The sequence below is a fragment of the Ovis canadensis genome, chromosome 9 (genome assembly GCF_042477335.2).
Source record: "Ovis canadensis isolate MfBH-ARS-UI-01 breed Bighorn chromosome 9, ARS-UI_OviCan_v2, whole genome shotgun sequence".
Classification (NCBI taxonomy): Eukaryota; Metazoa; Chordata; class Mammalia; order Artiodactyla; family Bovidae; genus Ovis; species Ovis canadensis.
Genome location: NC_091253.1, coordinates 92,332,501 through 92,354,472, shown reverse-complemented (window position 1 = coordinate 92,354,472; position 21,972 = coordinate 92,332,501). Strand labels below are relative to the sequence as shown.

General features: G+C 44.6%; 1 protein-coding gene across 13 annotated transcripts; it reads right to left on the bottom strand.

Annotated features, from left to right (window-relative positions):
- Window positions 1-7,893: 7,893 nt before the first annotated feature.
- Window positions 7,894-20,097, bottom strand: TP53INP1 (tumor protein p53 inducible nuclear protein 1). Of its 13 annotated transcripts, XM_069600597.1 has the most exons (8): window positions 19,861-20,048; window positions 18,708-18,827; window positions 17,620-17,737; window positions 16,858-16,975; window positions 13,374-13,632; window positions 12,424-12,784; window positions 9,969-10,006; window positions 7,894-8,892 (listed from the first exon to the last, which is right to left on the bottom strand). In XM_069600597.1, the coding sequence occupies exons 5-7, from the start codon at window positions 13,483-13,485 to the stop codon at window positions 9,985-9,987; spliced, it is 495 nt and encodes a 164-aa protein (XP_069456698.1). In that variant the 5' UTR covers window positions 13,486-13,632; window positions 16,858-16,975; window positions 17,620-17,737; window positions 18,708-18,827; window positions 19,861-20,048; the 3' UTR covers window positions 7,894-8,892; window positions 9,969-9,984. The 13 variants fall into 13 exon arrangements, with proteins under 13 accessions (XP_069456698.1, XP_069456697.1, XP_069456692.1 ...); XM_069600596.1 differs by lacking the exon at window positions 18,708-18,827 and having other exon boundaries at window positions 19,861-20,090; XM_069600591.1 differs by lacking the exon at window positions 9,969-10,006.
- Window positions 20,098-21,972: the final 1,875 nt, after the last annotated feature.

Sequence of the window (21,972 nt, the reverse complement as noted above, 5' to 3'; positions counted from 1 at the left end):
GAGACCAGGGAGCAACTGTGTGGTGGGTGGGCCAGCGCCTCTTATTTCCAGGGCAGCAACGGGAACCAGCCTTCAAGAGCTCAGTATCTTGTGCCTGGCATGTCCGCTCCCAAGGAAAGGGCTAGGGCCCCCAGCTTCTGGGGAGGGACAAGGAGGACTGGGATGTGGTCCCTGGAATTCCTGACGGCACAGTCTGCTCTGACTCCCTCTTCTGCCACCAGGGGTTCTCCACTTCAGTTGCCTAAAAATCACAGGGAGCTGGAAGAACCCAGATTCCTAGGCATCCTCTGGAGATTCCGGTTCAGTAGGTCTGGAATAGAACCAAGAAGCTGAAAACCAGTTACTTAGTTTCACTGAAGTGTTAAATACAAAAGGGTGTACACAGGGAACAGTGTATCTTCTCCAACCCTGGCTCCTAGAGCCCAGGTCTCCGGCAAGCTCCCGTGACTTCTTCGCATTGCAGGAACCGTTCCCATCTGATGCGTATGGCTGCAGGTGGTCCGCTGTCGCTGTTACGTAGCAGTGCGTTGCATGAGCGCACCAGTTTATCCAGCCTACCATCGGCGAGTGTTTGGGTTGTTTCCAGTTTCTGGCTGTTGGGAAAAAAATGCTGAAATGAAAGTTCTGGGACGTGAGTGCTAATGCACAGAAGCACACGTTTCTGGATGGCCCGCACCTGGAGCGGGGCTGCCAGGACTGGGACGTGAGTGCTAATGCACAGAAGCACACGTTTCTGGATGGCCCGCACCTGGAGCGGGGCTGCCAGGACTGGGACGTGAGTGCTAATGCACAGAAGCACACGTTTCTGGATGGCCCGCACCTGGAGCGGGGCTGCCAGGACTGGGACGTGAGTGCTAATGCACAGAAGCACACGTTTCTGGATGGCCCGCACCTGGAGCGGGGCTGCCAGGACTGGGACGTGAGTGCTAATGCACAGAAGCACACGTTTCTGGATGGCCCCCACCTGGAGCGGAGCTGCCAGGACACAGGTTGTGTCAACAGCAGACCCACCTCCGATAGTCATTGCCAGTGTTGAATTTCTGCCAATCACGTGAATGTATAATTGTATTTCATTACGGTTTTAATTTGCATTCCCGTCATAATTAATGAAGTTTAGCAGCTAGACTCTCTTTCAGAGGGCTTGCCTGATTGTTCAGGCCATGCAGGAGACTCTTTTGACCTTAAAATCAGCCGATTAGGGACTTTATTACATCTACAAAGTCCCTTCACCTTTGCCATATTCTGTTGGTTAGAAGCAACCACTGGTTCAGCCTTCACTGAAGGGGAAGGGATTACAGAAGCTGTGGCCTTGCTCGGGGTCACCTTAGTGTGTGTCTGTGTCGTGGGGTGTGAAACTGGCTCTCATTATCCACCGTATATTCCGTTCACATGTTCAGTCCTAATATACACACAAAATGACAGAATTGCTAACTCATACCTTTGTGAGCAGCAGACGACTCCTTGGCTTATTTGTCTACGGTTCTTTTCATCTTAGCCTTATATTAATAGTGCCCATTCAAAATGCTAATTTCCAGTTACTTAACCACACCTTCAGCGTGGTTATATTCTCATCTGTAATAGGTCCAATTGTAATTGGTTCCAAATTTGAGATTCCTCCTTCACACACCCCAGTTGATTTTCGTCTTTTATTTTGTGGGGGTGCTGGAAGCATTACTATGGTTTCTAAAAGCCAAAACTGTACAAAAGGGACACTCAAGAGAAATGTTGCTCTTTCTTCATCCCAAGGAACCTGTCCCAATTCCTCTCTTCGGCTTTTTTGCCTGCCCTCTGAAGGTTTAATAACTTCCCTGATGGTTCAGACAGTAAGGAGTCTGCCTGCAATGCAGGAGACCCAGGTCTGATCCCTGGGTTGGGAAGAGCCCTTGGAGAAGGAAATGGCAACTCACCTCAGTATTCTTACCTGGAGAATCCCATGGACAGAGGAGCCTGGCAGCTACAGTCCATGGGGTCGCAAAGGGTCAGGCATGACTGAGCAACTTCACCTTCTTTCTGAAGCTTTAGCTGCTGGTTTACTCTTCCTATATTTTGTACAAATGACCAGATACATGTGTGATTTTCTTATATTCCCTTCTTTCTTGCATCCAGGGTGTCTTACTTTAAATACTCTTTTGCACTTTGCCTTTTTCCCACTTCAGAGCCTCAGAAATCACTCCCAATCAGTTCATAGATTTGATCTCATTTTTTAAAACCAATGAGCATTGACTACCATTATGTAATGTACCACAAGATTTTCAACTATTCTCTTATGTGTAAACATTTAGGTTGTTCCTAGCATTTTGCATTTTACAGACAGTGCCACAGTGACTAGTCTTCTGGTCAGTATAAATTCAAACGTAGATAATCTTAGCAGATGTCAAACTGTGGAACCCTGAGATACCCATCTCTCACAAGCCCGTGATGCTTGTCGCCTTCATTAGACTCCGTGCAGTCACTGCCCTTGAGATGTGATGGAGCTGATGGATACCCCTGACGTTCCAGTCACCAGGAAGTGGGCCTGCTAAAGACTCAACAACAACCCTCCACCTGCCCCTCCTGGGTAGGCGCTTTCATTTCATGCTGCTGCATCCCAAATCAACTTTCATGACCTTATTTTCATCTTTGGGGTCGCCCCTTTTCTTCACCTCTGCCCCCAATCTTTTCATCTCAGCTGAGAGTTTCAAGAGATAACAAAAATGTATCCTGCAGTAAGCTACTGTTCTAGAATGCCGATCTTCGTCAAAGACCCCTTCACACTGGTTATTCTTTGTGCTTCCTATTCAAGTATTCTGAATGTTACTGGCCTTTTAAAACTAGAGTGCCAGAGGAATTCCCTTGTGGTCCAGTGGTTAGGGGACTTCCCTGGCGGCTCAGATGGTAAGGAATCAGCCTGCAATGCAGGAGACCTGGGTTTGATGCCTGGGTTGGGAAGATCCCCTGGAGAAGGGAAATAGCTACTCACTCCAGTATTCCTTGCCTGGAGACTTCCATGGACAGAGGAGCCAAGTCACACACGACTGACGCTCCAGTGGTTAGGATTCGGTACTTTCACTGCTGTGGCCCAAGTTCAATCCCTGGTTGAGAAACTAAGGTCCTGCAAGCTGTGCAGCATGGCAGAACAGAAACTGAAGCGAAAGAACTGGAATGCCACAGCGGGACATCAGTGGGCCTCAGGGGTACTGTCCTGCAGTGTTTACATAAGGCTGTGTCTGCATTTTTCTGGGAGAGGAGCTATTAAGAATTCAACCAAGCTTGCTGAAAAAAGGCTAAGAACCAGTATATTAAATTCTTTTTTTTTTTTTTTTAAACACAGATTGGCTGGAGGGAAAATGTTCTGGCTGGGATCATTCTCAAATTCATGTTCAGGTAAATGATTATTCATTTTAGCTGAAAATTTTTAATTTATACAAGTTTTTTGAAAAAGTAAAGTACATATTAAATATATCTTTTGGACAAGTAAAACTAAAAAGCATTCATTTTAAGACAGCATATTGAAAAGCAGAGACACTACTTTGTCAACAAAGGTCCATCTAGTCAAGTCTATGGTTTTTCCAGTGGTCATGTATGGATGTGAGAGTTGGACCATAAAGAAAGCTGACCGCCGAAGAATTGATGCTTTTGAACTGTGGTGTTGGAGGAGACTCTTGAGAGTCCCTTGGACTGCAAGGAGATCCAACCAGTCCATTCTAAAGGAGATCAGTTCTGGGTGTTCATTGGAAGGAACTGATGTTGAAGCTGAAACTCCAGTACTTTGGCCACTTGATGCAAAGAGCTGACTCACTGGAAAAGACCCTGATGTTGGGAGGGATTGGGGGCAGGAGAAGGGGACGACAGAGGATGAGATGGCTGGATGGCATCAGCGACTCAATGGACATGGGTTTGGGTAGACTCTGGGAGTTGGTGATGGACAGGGAGGCCTGGTGTCCTGCAGCCCATGGGGTCGCAAAGAGTTGGACACGACTGAGCGACTGAATTGATTGATTGATTGATTAAGTTGTACCTAGTTTTTAAGACTAATGACCGTAAAGATAAAAGAATCTGACAAATGTGAAGGCAAAGGACATTTTTTTTATTGACAGATTAAAAACTGTAACTCCAGGTAGTACAAAATGCGCCACTGAGCCCAATTACAAAGAGCTGGTATTGGTGCGCAATGCTCAAGCAACGCTACACTTATGTTTTGGCAAAGTGCTGTATTGTTTAGTCTGTGTATAAAACTGACCATCTATGAACCAATCAGTACAAAAATTTTCTATAAAAACAGAAAAAAAAAATTTAGACAGTGGCTCAAGAAAACAAGCTGCCATTTATGCATAGATTGATGTACAGTATATAACCTAACCAAATGTCCCTTTTAAGTTTTCAAGTTGTTGCAAAAAAAAAAACTGTCCAGAAACACATCAAGAAGGCAGAGTACAACCTACAATACTCTTTAGTCTCTAGAACAGATGCCCTGCCCTTGAAAAGCAAATGTGTTCACAACTTTACTTGAGGGAGGAAAAAAAAAACACCAAAGCCACTTAAAATATAATAATACACACAATTACTGATTAAGATTTCCAAACCTCTGGAGGAAAACACAACCAAAAAAGCAAGCAAAACCACTCATACACACCAAGCTTGGAAACAGACACGTCTAACCTCCCCAAGCACTGGTTTGGTTTTTAGAAGTCAACCTAGAAAACAAATACTAAAATTTCAGGCAAATACAGAGGAAAAATTGGGCATTTAGCAATTACACAATTTAAAAATATATTTTAAGAAAAACTGTCAGTGACACACAAAACATTATCCACTTAAGCTGCCTTCCTTGGAATAGTAACTTCTCCTCCCACGTAAAGGATACTGTTGCAAACAGAAAAAGATATACTTATCTGTATGCTTTCCAGGACTGCCTTCTCCACCCCAGACCACTGCAATTGGTGTCAAATTTCAAGTTAAACTGGTACATGGCAAGGCAGACACCACTATATTATGTAAGTTTTCTAAATAAAGCATTTTATATAAAACTTTAAGCATTAAAATAAGTAGATAAGAATGCTATTTATAATACATCAACAGGGCTGATGGCAGTGAAACCATCCATGATAGTGGCCCAACTCTTTAAAGAATTTAACCAGTATGTATGGGACTTATAAAATAAAAAGATAATTGTAAGGTAACATTACAAACATATGCTAGTATCTCCAGTACAAGGAGCAGTCTCTTAACTGATTCTAAAAACAAAGACTAATAATTGGAAACTCTTAAACTTTTTCCACTAAGCTATTTAAATTTAAATGTCTATCTTCTAGAGTCCTTTTTTGTTTTGTTTCCAACTCAAAGAAGATGAGAAAAAGAAAGATATCCTTCTTTACTCTTTTTTCTTAAAAGAGTATATAAGACAACATATTTCTTTGAGGAAGAAGAGAAATAGCAAAGACACTCAGATTCAGTGAAGACACAAAAATTACAAACCAGTGTACTACACAGATTTGAGAAGCAAAAACATTAGCCAATGCTGAATGGCCCTCTGAAGTTTTACGTAAACTGTCATCTCTCTAGAATCAAAGTACTGATACAACAGAGAAGGTATGTAAACAGAAACAGTTTGCATCGGAACTGGGAAAAAATGCACAGGAAATCAATGTAAAAAAAGCTCCCTGGAACAGCAAGTAATAATTCCAATCACTCTGCACCTTCTGCAAAAAATTCCCTACCCTCCCCCCAACCCAACCATATAAATTCCCACAGAAGATAAATAATGGGTGGTTAATCTTCAACTTATGGTGCAGTACATAATCAAATTATTTGAGGAAGAAACGTAATAAATGTAAGATATACATCATAAAATGTTGTAGAAATGAAACACACAAACTCTGAGAAACATGGTACATTATAAACACTAAGAAACTCATTCACGAAGTGCTGCTGTGTGCAGCACACGGTCCAGACTGTTCAGTTCAGAACCAGGGTGCTAAACGCAAAGGGGTTTTATTTCTCACTGCTGAAATTTTTAAGAAGTATGCACTAAAGCACACTGTAAACCATTTATATTTACAACAGCAAAAATAATTAACTTATAATAAGCTGCATTTCAGCCCTGTTTCAAAGAATACTTAACAGGTCAATAGCACTCTGTTATTATTGGTCTTGTGAACTTGCACACAGTCGATCCCTAACACACGTGATGACCAAGAACTGCATTGGTGACCACTTTCTTCAATTCTTACATGGGCCAGTTTTAGACAGAAGCCTTAGACACTGATGCAGAAACCACAGTGTGATATCACAGATACGTGGTAGGCCTTACCCTGAAAAAACGCTGAAATGACTGAAGTTAATTGTTTTCCAGGTACAAAGCATACAAAACCTGGCTCGAATAAGGTAAACGAAAGGTCAGTAACTGATAGAGATGTAAATGTATTTAAGGTATCAGGAAATCTGAAAAAATAATAGTTAAAAAAGACCATTGCAGTTTTATATACAAATCTGTTCATGCTGCCAAACAAATTCTCATGGCTGAACTTCTGGAGCTCATGAGGTACTACAGCTTACATTTAGTATGTGAAAGAAAGAGACCCCCATGTATTTAGAGGCTTACACCTAAGCTCAAGTTAGCAACATATGGCCCTTTAACAGTCATGGTATAAAACACACACACCTTCATGAACACTCTATCTCCCAAGGCTGGTAAACACAAATAGTAACAACACAACTTCTAGCTCAGTTTGACAAAACTTAACAGACTTGGCCCCTAATGAGGAAAACAAATAAATAAAGGGGTAGTCGAAACGGAAGGGGACTAAGATGAGAAGGGGGATCTATACCCTTGTTCTGAAGAGACGTTCCTGGCCCTTCAGCACAGCCAGTAGTGGAGGAACAACCTACCACCCCCACCTAACTAAGCTATGTGACCTCTTCCAATGCCACACATCCCAATCTAGTCAGAAAAGAGCACAGCTCTTCACTGCAAAGTCTCCCATGGTTCCCTGCACCCAACTGCTACAGGGTTGCTGAAGAATAAAACAGTACTTCACATAACTATATGCTGCTTTTTCCTTGACAACACTGTCTAGTCATGTACTCAATTAGGACTGCAGAGGAGAATGGAAAAATAAGCTATTTGATTATGAAGGTGATAGTATTATTGCTCTGTCAGTAAAATGTGCTTTGGATTGTAAATGTGTTTAATTTAATCTCAGAGGAAACTGGTGAGAGTGCAGATGGCTCAGCAAAACCCATCACAATTGCGAAAAAATAAAGTGACTGGCTAGACGTAAAGAAATAGGTTTTCTCTGCGTTCGTTGAGCTAACTGGCCTCGGTGTGACTCAACCCTGCACCCTGGCCTCACGAGCACCAACACTTTGAAGAGGAGCTGTGGCCGAAGAGCTGCCCCGGCCCTGCCCCTTCACTAGACTCGGCAGAGAGGCCCTTGGAATTTCACACAAAGATCAGTTCAGGACAGCCCCACTTCAAATCAGTACACGGTCCTCACGACTGGGAGGGAGGTACATGTTACTACTCCCTCCTCGGTGGAGGTACCAAAGGCCAAAGTGGTTAAGGAATTTGCCTGAAGCCCAAGTTAAATATATATATATATATATATATAAACTCAGGGAAAAACTCAACCTGTCACTCTTCATTTAGATGCTGTGAATAGATGTCACCAGGAACGCCCTTCACCGCTGCTTGCCAGCTGGCAGAACAGGCTCCACAGCAGAGGATCTATCACTGCATCAGAAATACAAAGCCTCTCTCTTTTCCCCTGGGCAGATACAAATAGGAAGCCACTAGAGTGCAGGACACGTACTTCTGAATTTACAGCTGATGTGAGGTGGCGAGCAGGCAAAGCTGGCAGGAAAGGATCCAAACAGTGGACCAATGGATCACTTACAGATACACATTTCCCCAAATACAATTTCACAGGTCGAATTTAATCCCTCTGCATGTGAGACGGGCGCTGTTGTCCCACGGTGCCGTCATGTCTGTACCACGTTACGCAGTCACAGCAGAATTGTTGAATGCACTGCTCACTAACACTTAATGTACCTGAATTCCAAAATGAACTGCATGGCCAATCTGGGAAATAAAAACCCCGTACACACAGAAATAGATCAAGTTTTCTTCCAAAAGAAAGTTCAGCCATAATTCCATTTTATCTGTGGCAACCACATCACCTGTTAATGCTCATGTTAGTGTGTAAAAATGTATTCATTATATACAGAAAAGATTATCAAGTACTGGTCAATAAAGTGTTTGGCTGACCCTGAGAATAAATTTCTGCTTACTCAAAAGACTGATTAATACCAAATAAAATGAAATTGAAAGATGCCTATTCTCGTACTTGGGAAGAAACGTCTTTAAACTGCTAATTCATGTACACCTTAATAGATTTAAAGACCTTCCCAAACACTAACTGTATTGATATGTTCCCAAAAATATTCTGAAAAAATTTTTACAAAAAAGCAAATGTTAAGAGCAAGGCATTACGTGATACCCAGCATATAAATCTGGTTTTCAAGATAGTGTCTAAACACACCAATAAAACTATGTGATTGGTCATCTGTTGGCTGTAAAGAGACAGCAGCTTTACCATCCATACATGCACATGCCCACACATATGCACAAACTATGAGAAACCAACCAAACACGCTTCAGATTCTTAGTAATTGTACTGACGTGGGCAGGGCTGATGGACAGCCCAGCCGCTGTGCTTGACTTGCCGAGAGTGGCAATCTCTGGTAAGATTTTGGCGACGAAGGCTATTTCTGTTCAGAGACTGCCTTTCACTGTGTTCTTTAATCCACTGGGAAGGGCGAAAGCTCTTGGGTTGTTCCAGAAAAGCTGTATGAGCAGCGAGAGCTGCAACATAGCAATGAATGTGCTGCCCCATTTCATTCTCGGCTTCCACTCTGAAACAGAAAAAATTGGGCATGTATTACGTAACATAGCATGTTATCGATGAAACTGAAAAAGCTACTTGGCAATTCAATTTGCCACACCCATTTGTTTATGGTTGAATGAGAGCTCAGTGTCTCATGGCTGTCAGACAAGGTTTTATTTTGTGACCACACTGATAACGGTAGAAAGCAGCAGCCAACTTTCAAATGAAATATGTGATAGAGTCCACCCAGAGGTGGTAAATTAAGTGAACTGTAGTTTTTAAAACAATGCTTTACACTTTGAGTGGATTTCAGTTACACACCAAACACATTTATACATGTAGTTTGATTCTCACTATAACCTTAAAAGAAAACTATTTTAATTCCTAAATTTTACTAATCAGAAAACTCAGGCTCAGAGAGGTTAAGGTCACAAATATTAACTGACTCAACCAAGAATGTAACAAAAGTCACACTCCAAGGTTTGATTATGAGGCACTGTGCCAACAGCAGCTTCACAGACTCTATGTGTCTATAAGCAAAATGTTCTAGGAAAACAAGCTTTAAGTCTGAATTTAATAGAAACATGCATAAGGAAATTCTACTCATCAAAAAAAATTTTGTCTTGGTAAGATATCTGCTTATTACAAAACATAACTCTTTAAGTTTTAAATTTATATCACAACAGGCACACTTTGGAATGGTATTTGCAGAGCAATGTTATAAAGACCCTTGGAGAACACATAATCTTAATATATGGCTACAAACCATGTAATTACTATGTATTTTCTATATTAAAAGCTAATCAGATAGTTCTAAACTACATGAACACGTAATGAAGAACTTTAAGATTTTTAAGTGTTATTTTACACAGGAAAGCAGTTATATATTCTGCCTACAACTGCTAGAGGAAAACACAGTTATATTTTTAATATATTATTTTTATTAAATAGTAGAATTAAAGCTGGTCACATTAAGAAACTAATAGAAAGCAGTTAAAACAAAACAAAGACAGTGGTTTTTAAAAGCTGGATGCCTTGAGTCCTTTGCCTTCCTGCTCAGACTGATAATACAATATCACACAGTCTCAAATGAAACATACTTACTCTGTGCCAGTGAGTCTTATAAGCAGCTTTTCCTGGCCCTACAAATGTTAAATGGTGAACTATTAAATCACTAGTAAAGTTGCAAATGCTATTTAATTTTACTATTAGGAGGAGGTCAACTTTTCTTTATTAAAACTGGGTTACTATGGGTCATTAAAGGAACATGTATTACTTAAGATTATGATAGCACATAAACCTTCACATACAATATTTTATAAAGGCTAAAATACAATTAAGTACATACTATGAAGCCTTCTTTAATTGTTAAGCACCTTACTTTTATGTGCTTTATGGTAATCTCTCCAAGGATATACAGGATGGAAATAATCTTAACTTTCGAAAAGCATATAATTTATTTCCTGCTCAGAAAATACAGATATTTACTACATAGTCATCTCCCTAATTTTGGTGACATCTGATTTCTATCTTGATTTAGTGGGCCTTTCTTATAAAAATTTAAAATCCAAATATAAAGATGTTAAAATTTTTTGGTTATTATAAAACTGTAATAATTTATAGCACTTTCTTATGTTCAGAAAGAATTCATATAAAATTAGGTATGTCCATTTGATCCTTTATTTATAATTAACTACCTAAGTGTTATATCAAAACATATAACAATATACAGTGACAAACAAGATATAAAAAATGAACATTCTCACTGCATCAAAACTACAAACACTTAACCAGGTTCAATGCAAGGTCCTGAACTGGATCCTGGTTTGAACAAACTAGATGAAGTATTCTGGGCTTTAGTGGGCAAGTCTGAGTATGGTCTGTATAGTTCACAAAGTAAAATTTTATTAGGGGGAAAAAAAAAAAGTAGCAATCACTGCCTAAGGAAGCAGATTATAAAACAGTACCTATAGCTTGATCCCATTTAGGTTAAAAATGGTGTTATATATCCATGCATGGGCACATCCAGAAAATACCACCTGGAAGGATATGCCCTACAGTCTTGACAGTATTCATCTCTCAGTAGTGAGAAAAATGTCATTTAAAATTTAAAAATTTTTGCCCTTTCTAATTTTCTGCAGTGCATACGGACTGCTTCTGTTGTCTACAAAGCTGCTGAATATACATATGTAAATACACATACTTTAAATATTGAAAACATAAATATACAAATGCTAGTAATTTAAAGTGGCTATTAATCACACTAAATTCTTGAGTGGAACTCCTCAGGGATGAGATCAAAACAAAGTTAGAAGAATTTCTAAGAACTGAAAAAATTAATTTGAATCAACTGTTAAGCAATTAAAGAAATTAATTAAACCATCTCAAAAAATTTTATTTTAAACTTCTGTTGGAATGCCTGAAACATTAACCTCTTGATAAATTTATAATATGGAATAAAGTACCAGGCAAAGTAACATTTCCCATCAAAGATCCAACCTAAAACAAAGCTTGGGTAACTATATAAGCAAATGTTTTTCAGTCTGGTGCAAGTGTATGTTTATCTTCATTCAAGAACATCTACAATATTGAGAGTCGAAAGTGTAGCAAACTCTGGTAAAGTTATCAGGTTAATGAGCTGCCTCGGCTTTGTTTGTATTTGGCAAACAGGAAATGGAAGGAGATACGCATACAGTGGTCTGGCTAGTAGAGTCAGAGCCTGGACAACTGAAAAGGCGGCCCTCTGGGTGACCTCACTGAACCACAGGAACACTGTGGGAGGCTCCAAAACCCAGGTCACCTGTCCTTTAACAGGTATGAAGGGAAGTAAGTCAGTGCCAGTATCCTACAGATACCTTGATACCAGAGGGGACCTCCCACCAACATGCATCACAGACCAGCTGAACTTTGAGCCACTGAACGCAGCCATGGGCTTTGTTTTAGTGGGTGGGAACAATCCTGAATATAGTCCCTGGATAAAGGCCACAGACTTGTGAGTTTGTTCTGGAATGGATTACTGACTAGACACCCTCCCTGAACCGTTCCAGACGCTCAACCCATCTGCCATCCAAGCAGAGCCTTTCAGACCACTTGGGACACCCATATAACCACCAAACAGTATTTGGGTATGAAAGCTTCCCTCTGCAAGGCAGAAAAGAAATCTCTCAGCAAAATGCTTTGCTAAATCTGCCATTTTATTTACCTCATGCTTCAGATTTCTCAGGTTTTCAAGGCTAAGCACCATCTGATGTGACTTAGGACTACTTCGAAGATCATGAGATTTATTTTAAGATATACCATTCCTGTCAAATTTGATACCCCAAATAATCCAGCCTATAAAGTACCCGAGTTATATTCTAAGATACTTAGCAGAAATGCCAGTCTTTTCTTTCCATTCCGTAGTAGAATATTACAAACGAGGCAGCTCTCCATTACATAACTGGGGCCACGCTAGAACTAATTTTTTTGAAAATCTCAAATGAGTTCATCTTTTCATAGCATCACCCGCCTTATACACTAGGCACACACTTCACGAACGTCTGTGGAGACAGTAACATACCTGGGACTGCCTGGGTTATGAAATTCCTCAGCCCCACAGTGGGCCTCACTGAGGCTGGGGCAGGGCTCGTGCACAGCATAGACGGACATGCTAGGGTGTTCAATAAGAAGGTTTTCCATAGGACTGGTCTCCACCTTGATAGTGGTTAATCCACCTGCAGTAAAACATGGGGGAGGGGTGATAAACCAGCTCTCCTCCATTGGACAGGACTCAAACTGGAGGAAGCAGGAGTCACTCGTATCAGCCAAGCACTCGAGAGATGCAGGGAGACAGGAAAAGACTGAAGGGCGCTCGGGAGGTGACTCTTCACTGATGTCTTCTTCCTCCTCATCCTCTGCTGCTGAGAAACCCGTGCAAGTGTCTAGATGGCAGTCCACACACGTTGTCGAAGTCCCGCGGGGTATGAGTGACACATTGAGATCACATCAGAGCACAGAAAAAGAAGAGACGATGCTGTTAGCTGATGCTCAGTCCTCCCTTTATTTAGATCAGACACAAAACCATTCATATTCACTCACAATGATCATAAGATAATTTCTGAGCACCTAGTGTGCACGTGTGTGCATGCATGTGTGAGTGTTAGGGGGCGGTGTGTGTCACTGTACGCGATGGATTATGTTGGTTTGACAGAACAGTTTTTAAGGTTGGTTTCTATTTTGCTGAGTAAACACATAATGCACCAAGTGGGTTACTGCTTGTAGAGGATGGGGGTTTCCTATAAAAGTGCCTCTGACTGGATCAGGGTATAAGAGCTGCCATACTGGAGAGGCTGACATCAGTGTCACTGACCCGATCATCTGGCACAGAATGCTTCATGCAATTTTTTTAGACAAATTCTTATTTACTTTTATGGCTTAAAAACCTTCAGAGTTATTGGTTTACTTATGCAAAAACTCGATAAAAGAGTTTCCACTTTTGCTGTGATGATTAATGGCTAAGAATACCCTTACCTATGAAGTCAACAAGAATCCACTCATCATCTTCTTTCTCACTAAATTCTGGTTCTTGGTTTGAAGAAGTATTGACTTCACCCACAAACATTTTATTCAATCTCTGGAACATTTTTAAGGCAAGATTGAGACTTTGGCTGGATATCTTTGTAGCTGAGATTTCCAAAACCTGTCTTCGGTCAGCCTGATGCTGCTGACGGGATTAAAGTGCACACGGTGCTTATTCAACTTAGGCGAGAAGCTGGAAGAGTCATTATCCCTAAAATAAAACAGAAAAAAAGGCTATTTCAAATCAGCACATGTTTATATAACATGTACATCTCCTCACACCTAGAGAAAAGCACAGGCCTTAGCCTACAGCTTGGCTCTTCCCTTCTTTCAAACATAAGAATGCAGAATCTCTTTTTTACAAACATTAATCAAGTACTCAAACGCAAGCTGTAAATATCTCAAAATGCGCAATGGAAGGGGTTCTTTTTTACATCTGTGCTTTTATAATAAGAGATATAAAAGTATATCCCTGGGTAACATATTTCAACTGAAATACTACTTTTCTGTAAGTAGAGTGAAAGCTACGTTTTCATGGTCAACTGGTCAGAAGCTGCCAACTGAGCCCAGCACTCCTCCTGGGTGCGTGTCCACTACCGCGCCAAGCCCTCCCCTTTCCCTGGCCCCCTTTCTCTCCTGCTCTATTCTTGTGTATGATTGTAAGCACACCTAATTCCACTAAAATCTCTAACTGCAGCACACTTTGACCTTCAAAACCATTCCTACAGCTGGCATGGAAAAAGTCACACGGTAGAGAACTCAGGTGGCCCAGCAACCAGAACTGAAAAGGACCACTGTGGCTGGGTTCAAAGGTGGCTTGTCTCCTACCAGGGTGAGGAAGTCACACTACTCCAAGGGTGCTACCCCTTGGAGTTCTGGTGAGTTCTAATGAGGAGCTCCAGCCTCTCCTGATCTTATTCCAGAGTTCTAGATTTATATATACCCATTTCTGCCTGGTTACCTGATGGGCAGACCAAACCTAACGAATTGCAAGATCTTTTCATCTTTCCCACAAACATTCTCAGGCTCGCTGCCCGTCGCCCCCCTTCTCAGGAAGGAGAGGCAGCAGTTATTCAGGCCAAACACTTAGCCCTCATCCTAAACTCCCTTTCATCCACACCCCCGCGCCCCTCACCCAAACTGGCAGCACATCCTGTGGACTCTAGCCACACACATGCCGGGAATCCACCTATTTCTCTCCACCACTCTTGCTCTACTTGAAGCCAACTGGTTTGACTTTGCCAATCACCACCTCCTAGATGGCTTTCCTGATCCTACTCAGGCAACCTACTTAGCAAGGTACTTGGTACAGAGTTCTTAGTCAGTGTCAACTATTATTCTGCAAATATTTGCTGAGCACCTATCATGCATCAGGCCTAGTGCTCAGGGAAGGAGAGACAGCGGTGGACAAGGACCTCCCACAGCAAGCCCACCAACCCGGTGTGATGAGTGTCACGTGAAGAGAAGTACTGGGGGTTCAAATCCACAGACAGGGGTCACAGAAGGACACCTGCAATCGTGACCTTAATCGTGAATCGTTGAGAAGCTCAAGAACGAAGTAGAAACAATGCCGTGGAAACGTGCAGATGAGTGAGAATGTGGCTCGCTTCCCTATGGCTCAAGATCCAGGTGGACAGTCTTGACAGCAGGCTTGCGGGCTACGTGAGGACTGGATCCTGCAAGGCGTTGTGCGCCAGAAGTGAAGGGGAGGGAGAAAGTCAAGGATGCCCTAGGTTTTTGGCCTGGCCAACGGGGTGGGGGGTGGGGGGGAAGATTGGTAGGATAGTTCAGTGGAAGAGGGGCACAGCAGAGGTGTAGGCCATGTGCTCTGGACACAAGGAACTGGGGAAGTTGGCGAGTCCTGGGGATGTCTGTAAGGAGCTGAATCTAGGGCTCTGCAGTCCAAGAGCATGGTGTCTGCTGAGGGCAAGAATCTGCGAGTTACCAACACAAAGGGGGTGACAGAAACCATGAGTGGAGGAGATCATCCAGGGAGCGTCAGCCCTGAATCCCTAACTTCAGACTCTGGATACTTCATTTTCAAAACAATCATCCTTAGCTATAAATGATGTGGTTCACATCTGCTGGTGATGAGACTCCTGGTTCAAGTCCTTATGTGTGCACTGGACTGCTACAACTGTTTGGCAGGCTACTACTCATGTAGTACTACAAACATGTGTTTAAATGACATGTGAATACTTCTGTGGTCACAATCTGTTATCCTCAGCCATTAATTATGAAAAACGGGTAAACAGGAAGTGTCACTTGCATAACCAGTCTTCCCACAACCCTTCTGGAAAGCAGTATGGCCAATCACATAGTCTGGAGCTCGAGGATGAGAACTCAAAGTGAACTTTATGTTGCATGTAAGAGAATTTACAAGAGAAGTGGGCTGTGTAGTTGGCTAGACTTGATTATCCCAAAAGATGAGCTATCCCAGGGCTGATGTATATGTAAAAGTTTTGAGCATATGAGCTAGGAGGGAGAAAGGATACTTTAATCTTTCCCCCATTTCTCTTAAATTATTGGCCCCAAGTGCAGTTCTGGGTCTGCTGACCTAGTTGGATGAATTCTTCAGAGTGCCCGGCTGGACTCAGGCCCTGTATCAGTGAGAGCTGCCGGATGGGGAGGGAACACCCCATGGGAACCCTAGCTCATCATGAATATGCCTCTATCCCCCAACTGTGGTCAGTCACTGAGGCCCAGGCCAGTTAAGTGGCAGCTACAAGGCAGCAGTCATGCCAGCACCACTGTGCTTGGGCAGCTGCAGGTTCCAAACTGCCCCCTCTTCTGTAACATGGAAGCCAGCCTAGGACTGGAGCACACGCAGCTCTGCCCCGGGAAGGGTGTCTCTGGAGGAGCGTCCCCCAGGACCACACGAGTCAAGCCTCTTTGGGTTTCCTAAAGTGAGGCTGGTGTGACTTTGCCAAGTTCCTTCGGCCCCGCTTTCTGTAGCTGTCCCAGAGGACAAGGAGCTGCTGGAGAAACCCCAGTACACTGACACTGTTCAGTGAGGTGGCCTCTGGGAACATCAGGTGAACGATTATTTGAAATGCAATTAAACTGAAAAACTAAAAAAAAATTCTTTGGCTACATCACACGGCATGTGGGATCTGAGGGTTCTTAGATCCCGACCAGGGATCGAACCCACGCTCCCTGCAGTGGAAGCTCAGAGTCTTAACCACTGGACCGTCAGGGAATTCCCTGAGAAACTAAATTTTAAATCTAATTTAATTGGGGATATAGTAGGTTAAATAAAATATATTAACAAAATTAACTTCACCTGTTTCTTTTTCCTTACTTAAGGTGGCTACTTAAAGATCCAAACCTCCATACAGAGCCCGCACTGCATATTGGACACTGCTGCTCTAGCGTCTTGATGGCCTATCTCCCCACTGACCCAGACTGTCCCTACCAGGCTGCTGCTACTCTTCACCTTGGCTTCGGCCCAAGAATGGAGGCTCTCCTTGGGGCTGGTCCTGTGCAGCCAAAGGCAAAGGAGAACTTCAGACTGCACTCCTCAGCAGGTCACAGGCTTTTTGATATTCACAACTCTAGGACAAAGATAAAACTAAGGTGAAAATTCCAGAGAAAGCAAGTGTCCTAAGGGGACAAATTTACAAATACAGCTCTGGAATTTAGCCAAGAGGTAGAGGAATGAAGGCAAGGTGGGGGGGGGGGGGGGGGATGAAGGCAAGGGGGAAGGCGCTGCTGTTGTCCCGGGCACCTGCCAGCCTGGCAGTCTCACCCTGCTGGAGAAAAGAAACAAAGTGTCTGTGCCCCAGCACTTCAAGGAGGCAGCTTGGCCTCTTAGGCTTGGCTCTAAATACCTCCATTCCCTCCCTTCATTATAAAATGAACCAAAGCACATTACAGAAAGTTTAGAAAATCAATAAGGAAACTGTTACTCCATACTTTATTGCAATCATTGTTAGTACACTGCGTGTTTTCTTCTACCAATAGTTTCTTTTTTTATCACAACTGTAGGCCCACAATTTTGTATCCTGCTTTGTTACTTAACATTTTATGATCAATATTTTTCGTATGACATGAGTAGAAATGCTCTGTGAGCAGAGAAAGGTGGCTGAGTTTAACACTCATGGGGTAAAGCAGTCTAGTTTGAGAACTTAGAAAAGGAGTTACTGGGCTGGGAAGAGTTTATTGGTATGAGTTCTCATTTTTAAGACAGGTAACCAACCTTGAGGCCACGTGGCTTTGGAGTTAGCCTGCTCAGTTTGAAATCTTGACTTTGCTCCTCAGAACTTGTATGTATTTAGGATATACAGTAACTTCTCAGTGCCTCGGTTTTCTCATCTCTAAAATGGGGAGATAGGGCCAACATGAGGAATAAGTGTGTATCACTTAGAAGCAGGCACACAGCAGGCACCCAGCAAATATTAACCACAAGTTCACTTCAAACCAGGTGTATGACTGTGAGCAACTCACTTAGCATCTGTGGGTCTGAGTGTCTTTATTGGCAAATGTTCCTATAGTCATCAGAGTTGTGATTTACTCAATGTTTATTGTATGTGACAGATCTGAGGCACTTATTTGTCCCATTTGACTAATAAGGAAACTGAAGCTCAGAAATTAAGTAACTTGCTCAAAAGTGACAGAGCTGTTCAGGAGTGGGGCCTGCGTTGGAGCGGAAGTCTCTCTGGTTCCCAGGACCTTGCGCTCTTGCCCCCTACCCCCAGCGCGGGATGTCTCAGGCTCCTTCCAGCCTCAACTCTGGCTCTATGAACTTTGGAGAACTGCACTTTTCAGTTGGTTTTGGCTGCCAGTAGGCGGCTCCAAAAACATTTTAAATTAAAAAAAAAAAAAACACCACAACTTTGATGATTTAACTCCTAACTATGTGTACAGTTGTGGCTTCTTGACAGTTTCGAAATATCAGGTGGCCAAACTAACACATCATCATCAAAAAGCAGCTCAAAATGATCTCTTTATCCCACCCTCTCTCACTAGTTTAGAAGAATAAATGTGCTGATTCAAGTAATTTTATATCAATTTTAAACTGGAGAAAAACCAAGCCAAGAAAGTTGTCTTCGCTTGTTCCACTCTATCCAGCCTACTCAACCAACTACAAGGAGGTTATTCTCCCCAGGATCCACCCGGTTGGCTCTGAAGCCTTGAATGACAGTGAACAAAGACAGCAATAAACAGTAATTCACAGCCTGTTAACCCTGAAGTTTGAAAGTGGGACCATTCCCAAGAGAACTATGAGCAATCGATGAAGCATTCACAGAAAAGAACAAAAGATAAAGATACAAAAACAAACCAGACCTTAGTCTTAGAAATTAGCAAGGTCCTGGTTCCAGGCTGGAACCTTCCAAAATTATGCTGCCAGTTTAGGGTTATAGTGACCGTGCCTTAAAAGCAAAAGCTTCCTAGCGTTTTTTGCATCTGCAGTGAAAAAGATATTTCAGTTACCAAGCAAGTGATTTCCAGATCTTGGGGCTCCTCATTATTACCTCTGTTCAACCACCCCAGGGGACACTTTCCACTCCCCTTTCTCAAAACTACTTTGTCCTCAGAAAGGGTTCTTGTCTCAGTGATGGAAAGGGGGAGAGGCCCTCCTCCTTAATCTCCTCGAAATTGGAATTAACACAGGAGACAATGAGCAGATGTAATTAGGAAATACAATTAAAAAAGAAAACACACAAGGAATCCCTACAGAAAACTCATCTTCAACTTGAAACACCATTTCCTTCTACCTGGCTGTGTGGTCCTGAGTAAGTTAAGTCCATCTCTCTGGGCCCTCAGGTTTCCTATCTGTAATACAGCCTAACTTCACAGGATTATTGTGGGAATTGAGTTAATGCACGTAAAATCCTCACCGAGTCTGTGGCCCACACTAAGCACCCAATGAGCGTGCGTGATCAAAATGATGAGGATTTTAACTACGATGAGAGATAAAGTGCCTACCACAGGTGCAACCTCCACCAGTGATAGGTAAGTAAGATCAAAGCAAGAGTCAAGGAACCTGCCAACGACAGGCGGGCGAGCGCCGGTCGCGGGGTGGCGGAGCCGCCGCGCGCCGGGAGGGCTGGCCGAGCAGCCGAGAGCCCTGCAGGCTGCGCCCCGGGGTAGCGGGGGCCGCCGCGCTCGCCCCTCCGGGGCCCGGGGCCCCCGACGCCCAGTCCTGGGCGGGCAGCCCCAGTCCAACGGCGGAGGGCAGGAGGCGGAGTGAGGAGGAGAGAGAAGAGGAGGTCGGTCCCGCGGCGGCCCCGGGAAAACAGGCCACGCTCGGGGTGGGGGGAGGCAGAAACCAAACACCCAACCGCCGCCCCGCGCCCGCGCGCACCCCCGGGGCCGCCGAGGTGGTGGGCTGCCGGCCCGCGGGTGCGAGTGGAGACCGGGGTGGGGCCGCACCGACCGCGGCCCGAGGGGCGATCCGGAGCGAGTGGCCCTGGACGCCGGCCCCGCCCGCACTTACGTGGGCCCGACCGGCGGCCGGACGGGCGGCGAAGGCAGCCGGCGGGGACCCGCGCGCGGGCGGCTGAGGTAGCTGCGGCTCCCGGACGGCGGGGCGCGGGGCGCTGGGCCGCTCCAGCCCTCCTGAGGCCGCGCCGCTGGCCGCCGCCGGCGCGTCCCGCTCCTTTTGTTGTTGTGCAGCCTCGGAACAGCTGATCCGCCGCTGCGCCCGCCCGTCGGGCCCGCCCGCCCGGACGCCCCGCCCCGGGGCGGGGCCAGGCCCGGCCCCACCAATCAGCGGCGCGCGGGCCCTGGGGCCACCCTGCGAGAGGCTGTCACTAACGCACGTGACCTGGCGCCGGGCCGGGCGATGCTCCGGAGCTAGAAACAAGCCCGGGCAACAACGCCCGGGCGCCCAGCGGGGAGAGAGGGGCCCGCGGAAGGCGGGGGTGCTGGGGGCTGGGCCGGGGGCGAACCAACGCGGAAACCCGCCCCGGAGGGTGAGGACCAAGCAGACCTGCACGCCGAAAAGAAGAACCCTGACCCCAGTTGTCCCTTTGGCCGAGCGTCTGGGGGCACACAGGGACACAGAGTTGCTGTGAGAGGAAAGCTAAGGGCCTTGGGAGTGATGAAAGCCCAAGACGGTGAGGCAGGTCCGCTTCACGTCTTGGCCGTCGTGGGAAGGAAGGGCTGGGCCCCGTGGGTACAGGCGTGCCGCCCACCCAACCTCCTTAAGACCAGGAGCCAGGCGCCCACCTTGCTGTGGTCGCTGACTCTGGGAGCTGGCTGACCTTGTCTACTGGCTCGGGACGCAAGCCGGCGAGGCAGAAGAGGCCCGTGAGACCAGACGTTGAAGGCAGAGACGCCAGGAGATGTAGGCTCTCAGCTCCAGAAGACAGGAGAACCCGGAGGAAGAAGACGGGTCCCCGTCCAGGCTCTGCTCTGACCCAGGAAGCCGATGGCCTCTGTTCTGGTGTTTACACAGCACAAAACCATGGGCATTTACCAGAGGCCTATCTTGCCCACCTGGTTATTTATAGTGAGAGGAATGTAAGACAGGGGGCTTGAAAATATTTTCCAAACCAAAGCTCTGTCCGGTATAGACGGATTCACACTGTCTGGCAAAGGCAAAGTAGTCATTTCGACGTGTCTCCACCTTCACGTGCCTTTTGTTTGGACTGAGATGCAGTTCTCTGACCCAGGATGAAATTTGGATAGAGACCCTGAACAGGTGTGTCACACGTTAAGGATCTGAAAGGCTCTGGCCTCCTGATCCTCAGGGGCATCCTGTGGCCAGTCTGTTTCCAGCAGTACTAGTTTTAAAGGGTGTAAAACATGGGGGCGGTCTGACACCCAGGAGTAATAACCAAAATTCAGGGGCCACGTGACTTTTTTCTCAGAAGATAGAGCAAAGCATTAACTTGGGTTTTGGCAAATCAAGCTCATCTTCGTATTTTCTCTTGATTGTCATTGCTAATATTACATGCCCCCAAATCTCGTTTCTTCTTAGGAATTTACCAAAAGACCGTCTTGTCATTCAGAACCCAGGCATGATGATAATTCTAAGAGTCTGATTTCTTAAAAGGTCACAGCGAGACCTACCTTTTTCCAGTGTGATAAGATTTATCATTATTAAAGGCAAAATGTGGAAGCATATAATACCTTGTTACGACAGAGAAAATGACCTGAGGTAGATGCTGATTCCAAAGATGGTCACACCGGTATCTCCATCATGAAGTCTGTGTTTTCTTCTGTTTGAATTGGGGCTGGCCCTATGACTGCTTTGACCTATAGAATGTGGCAAAAATAGTGTTCGAGGTCTTCCAAGACCAGATGTTAAACAAGCCTGATGGCTTCTGCTTTGCATTCTGGGGAACACCAACCACCACTTAAGGAGAACCCACCATGCTGTGAGGAAATCTAAGCTATGTGGAGGGGCCACCTGGAAAGAGAGAGATGACTGACTGGCCCCTAGTTGTTCAACCTGTCTCAGCTGAGGTACCAGACTTGTGAGTGAAAAACCGCTTAGGAAGGTCCAAGGCCAGCACATACCACGTGGAACAAAGATGAGCCATCCTCACTGAGCCCTCCCAAAACTGTAGAATCATGAGCAAATAAATGGTGGTTGTTCTAA

Coding starts and splice junctions, on each gene's coding strand:
- TP53INP1 (XM_069600594.1), bottom strand. CDS start 13,485: ATGTTCCAGAGATTGAATAAAATGTTTGTGGGTGAAGTCAATACTTCT. Junction 12,785..13,373: donor GATTCTTGTTGACTTCATAG/GTAAGGGTATTC, acceptor ACTGCCATCTAG/ACACTTGCACGGGTTTCTCA. Junction 8,893..12,423: donor CATAACCCAGGCAGTCCCAG/GTATGTTACTGT, acceptor TTTCTGTTTCAG/AGTGGAAGCCGAGAATGAAA.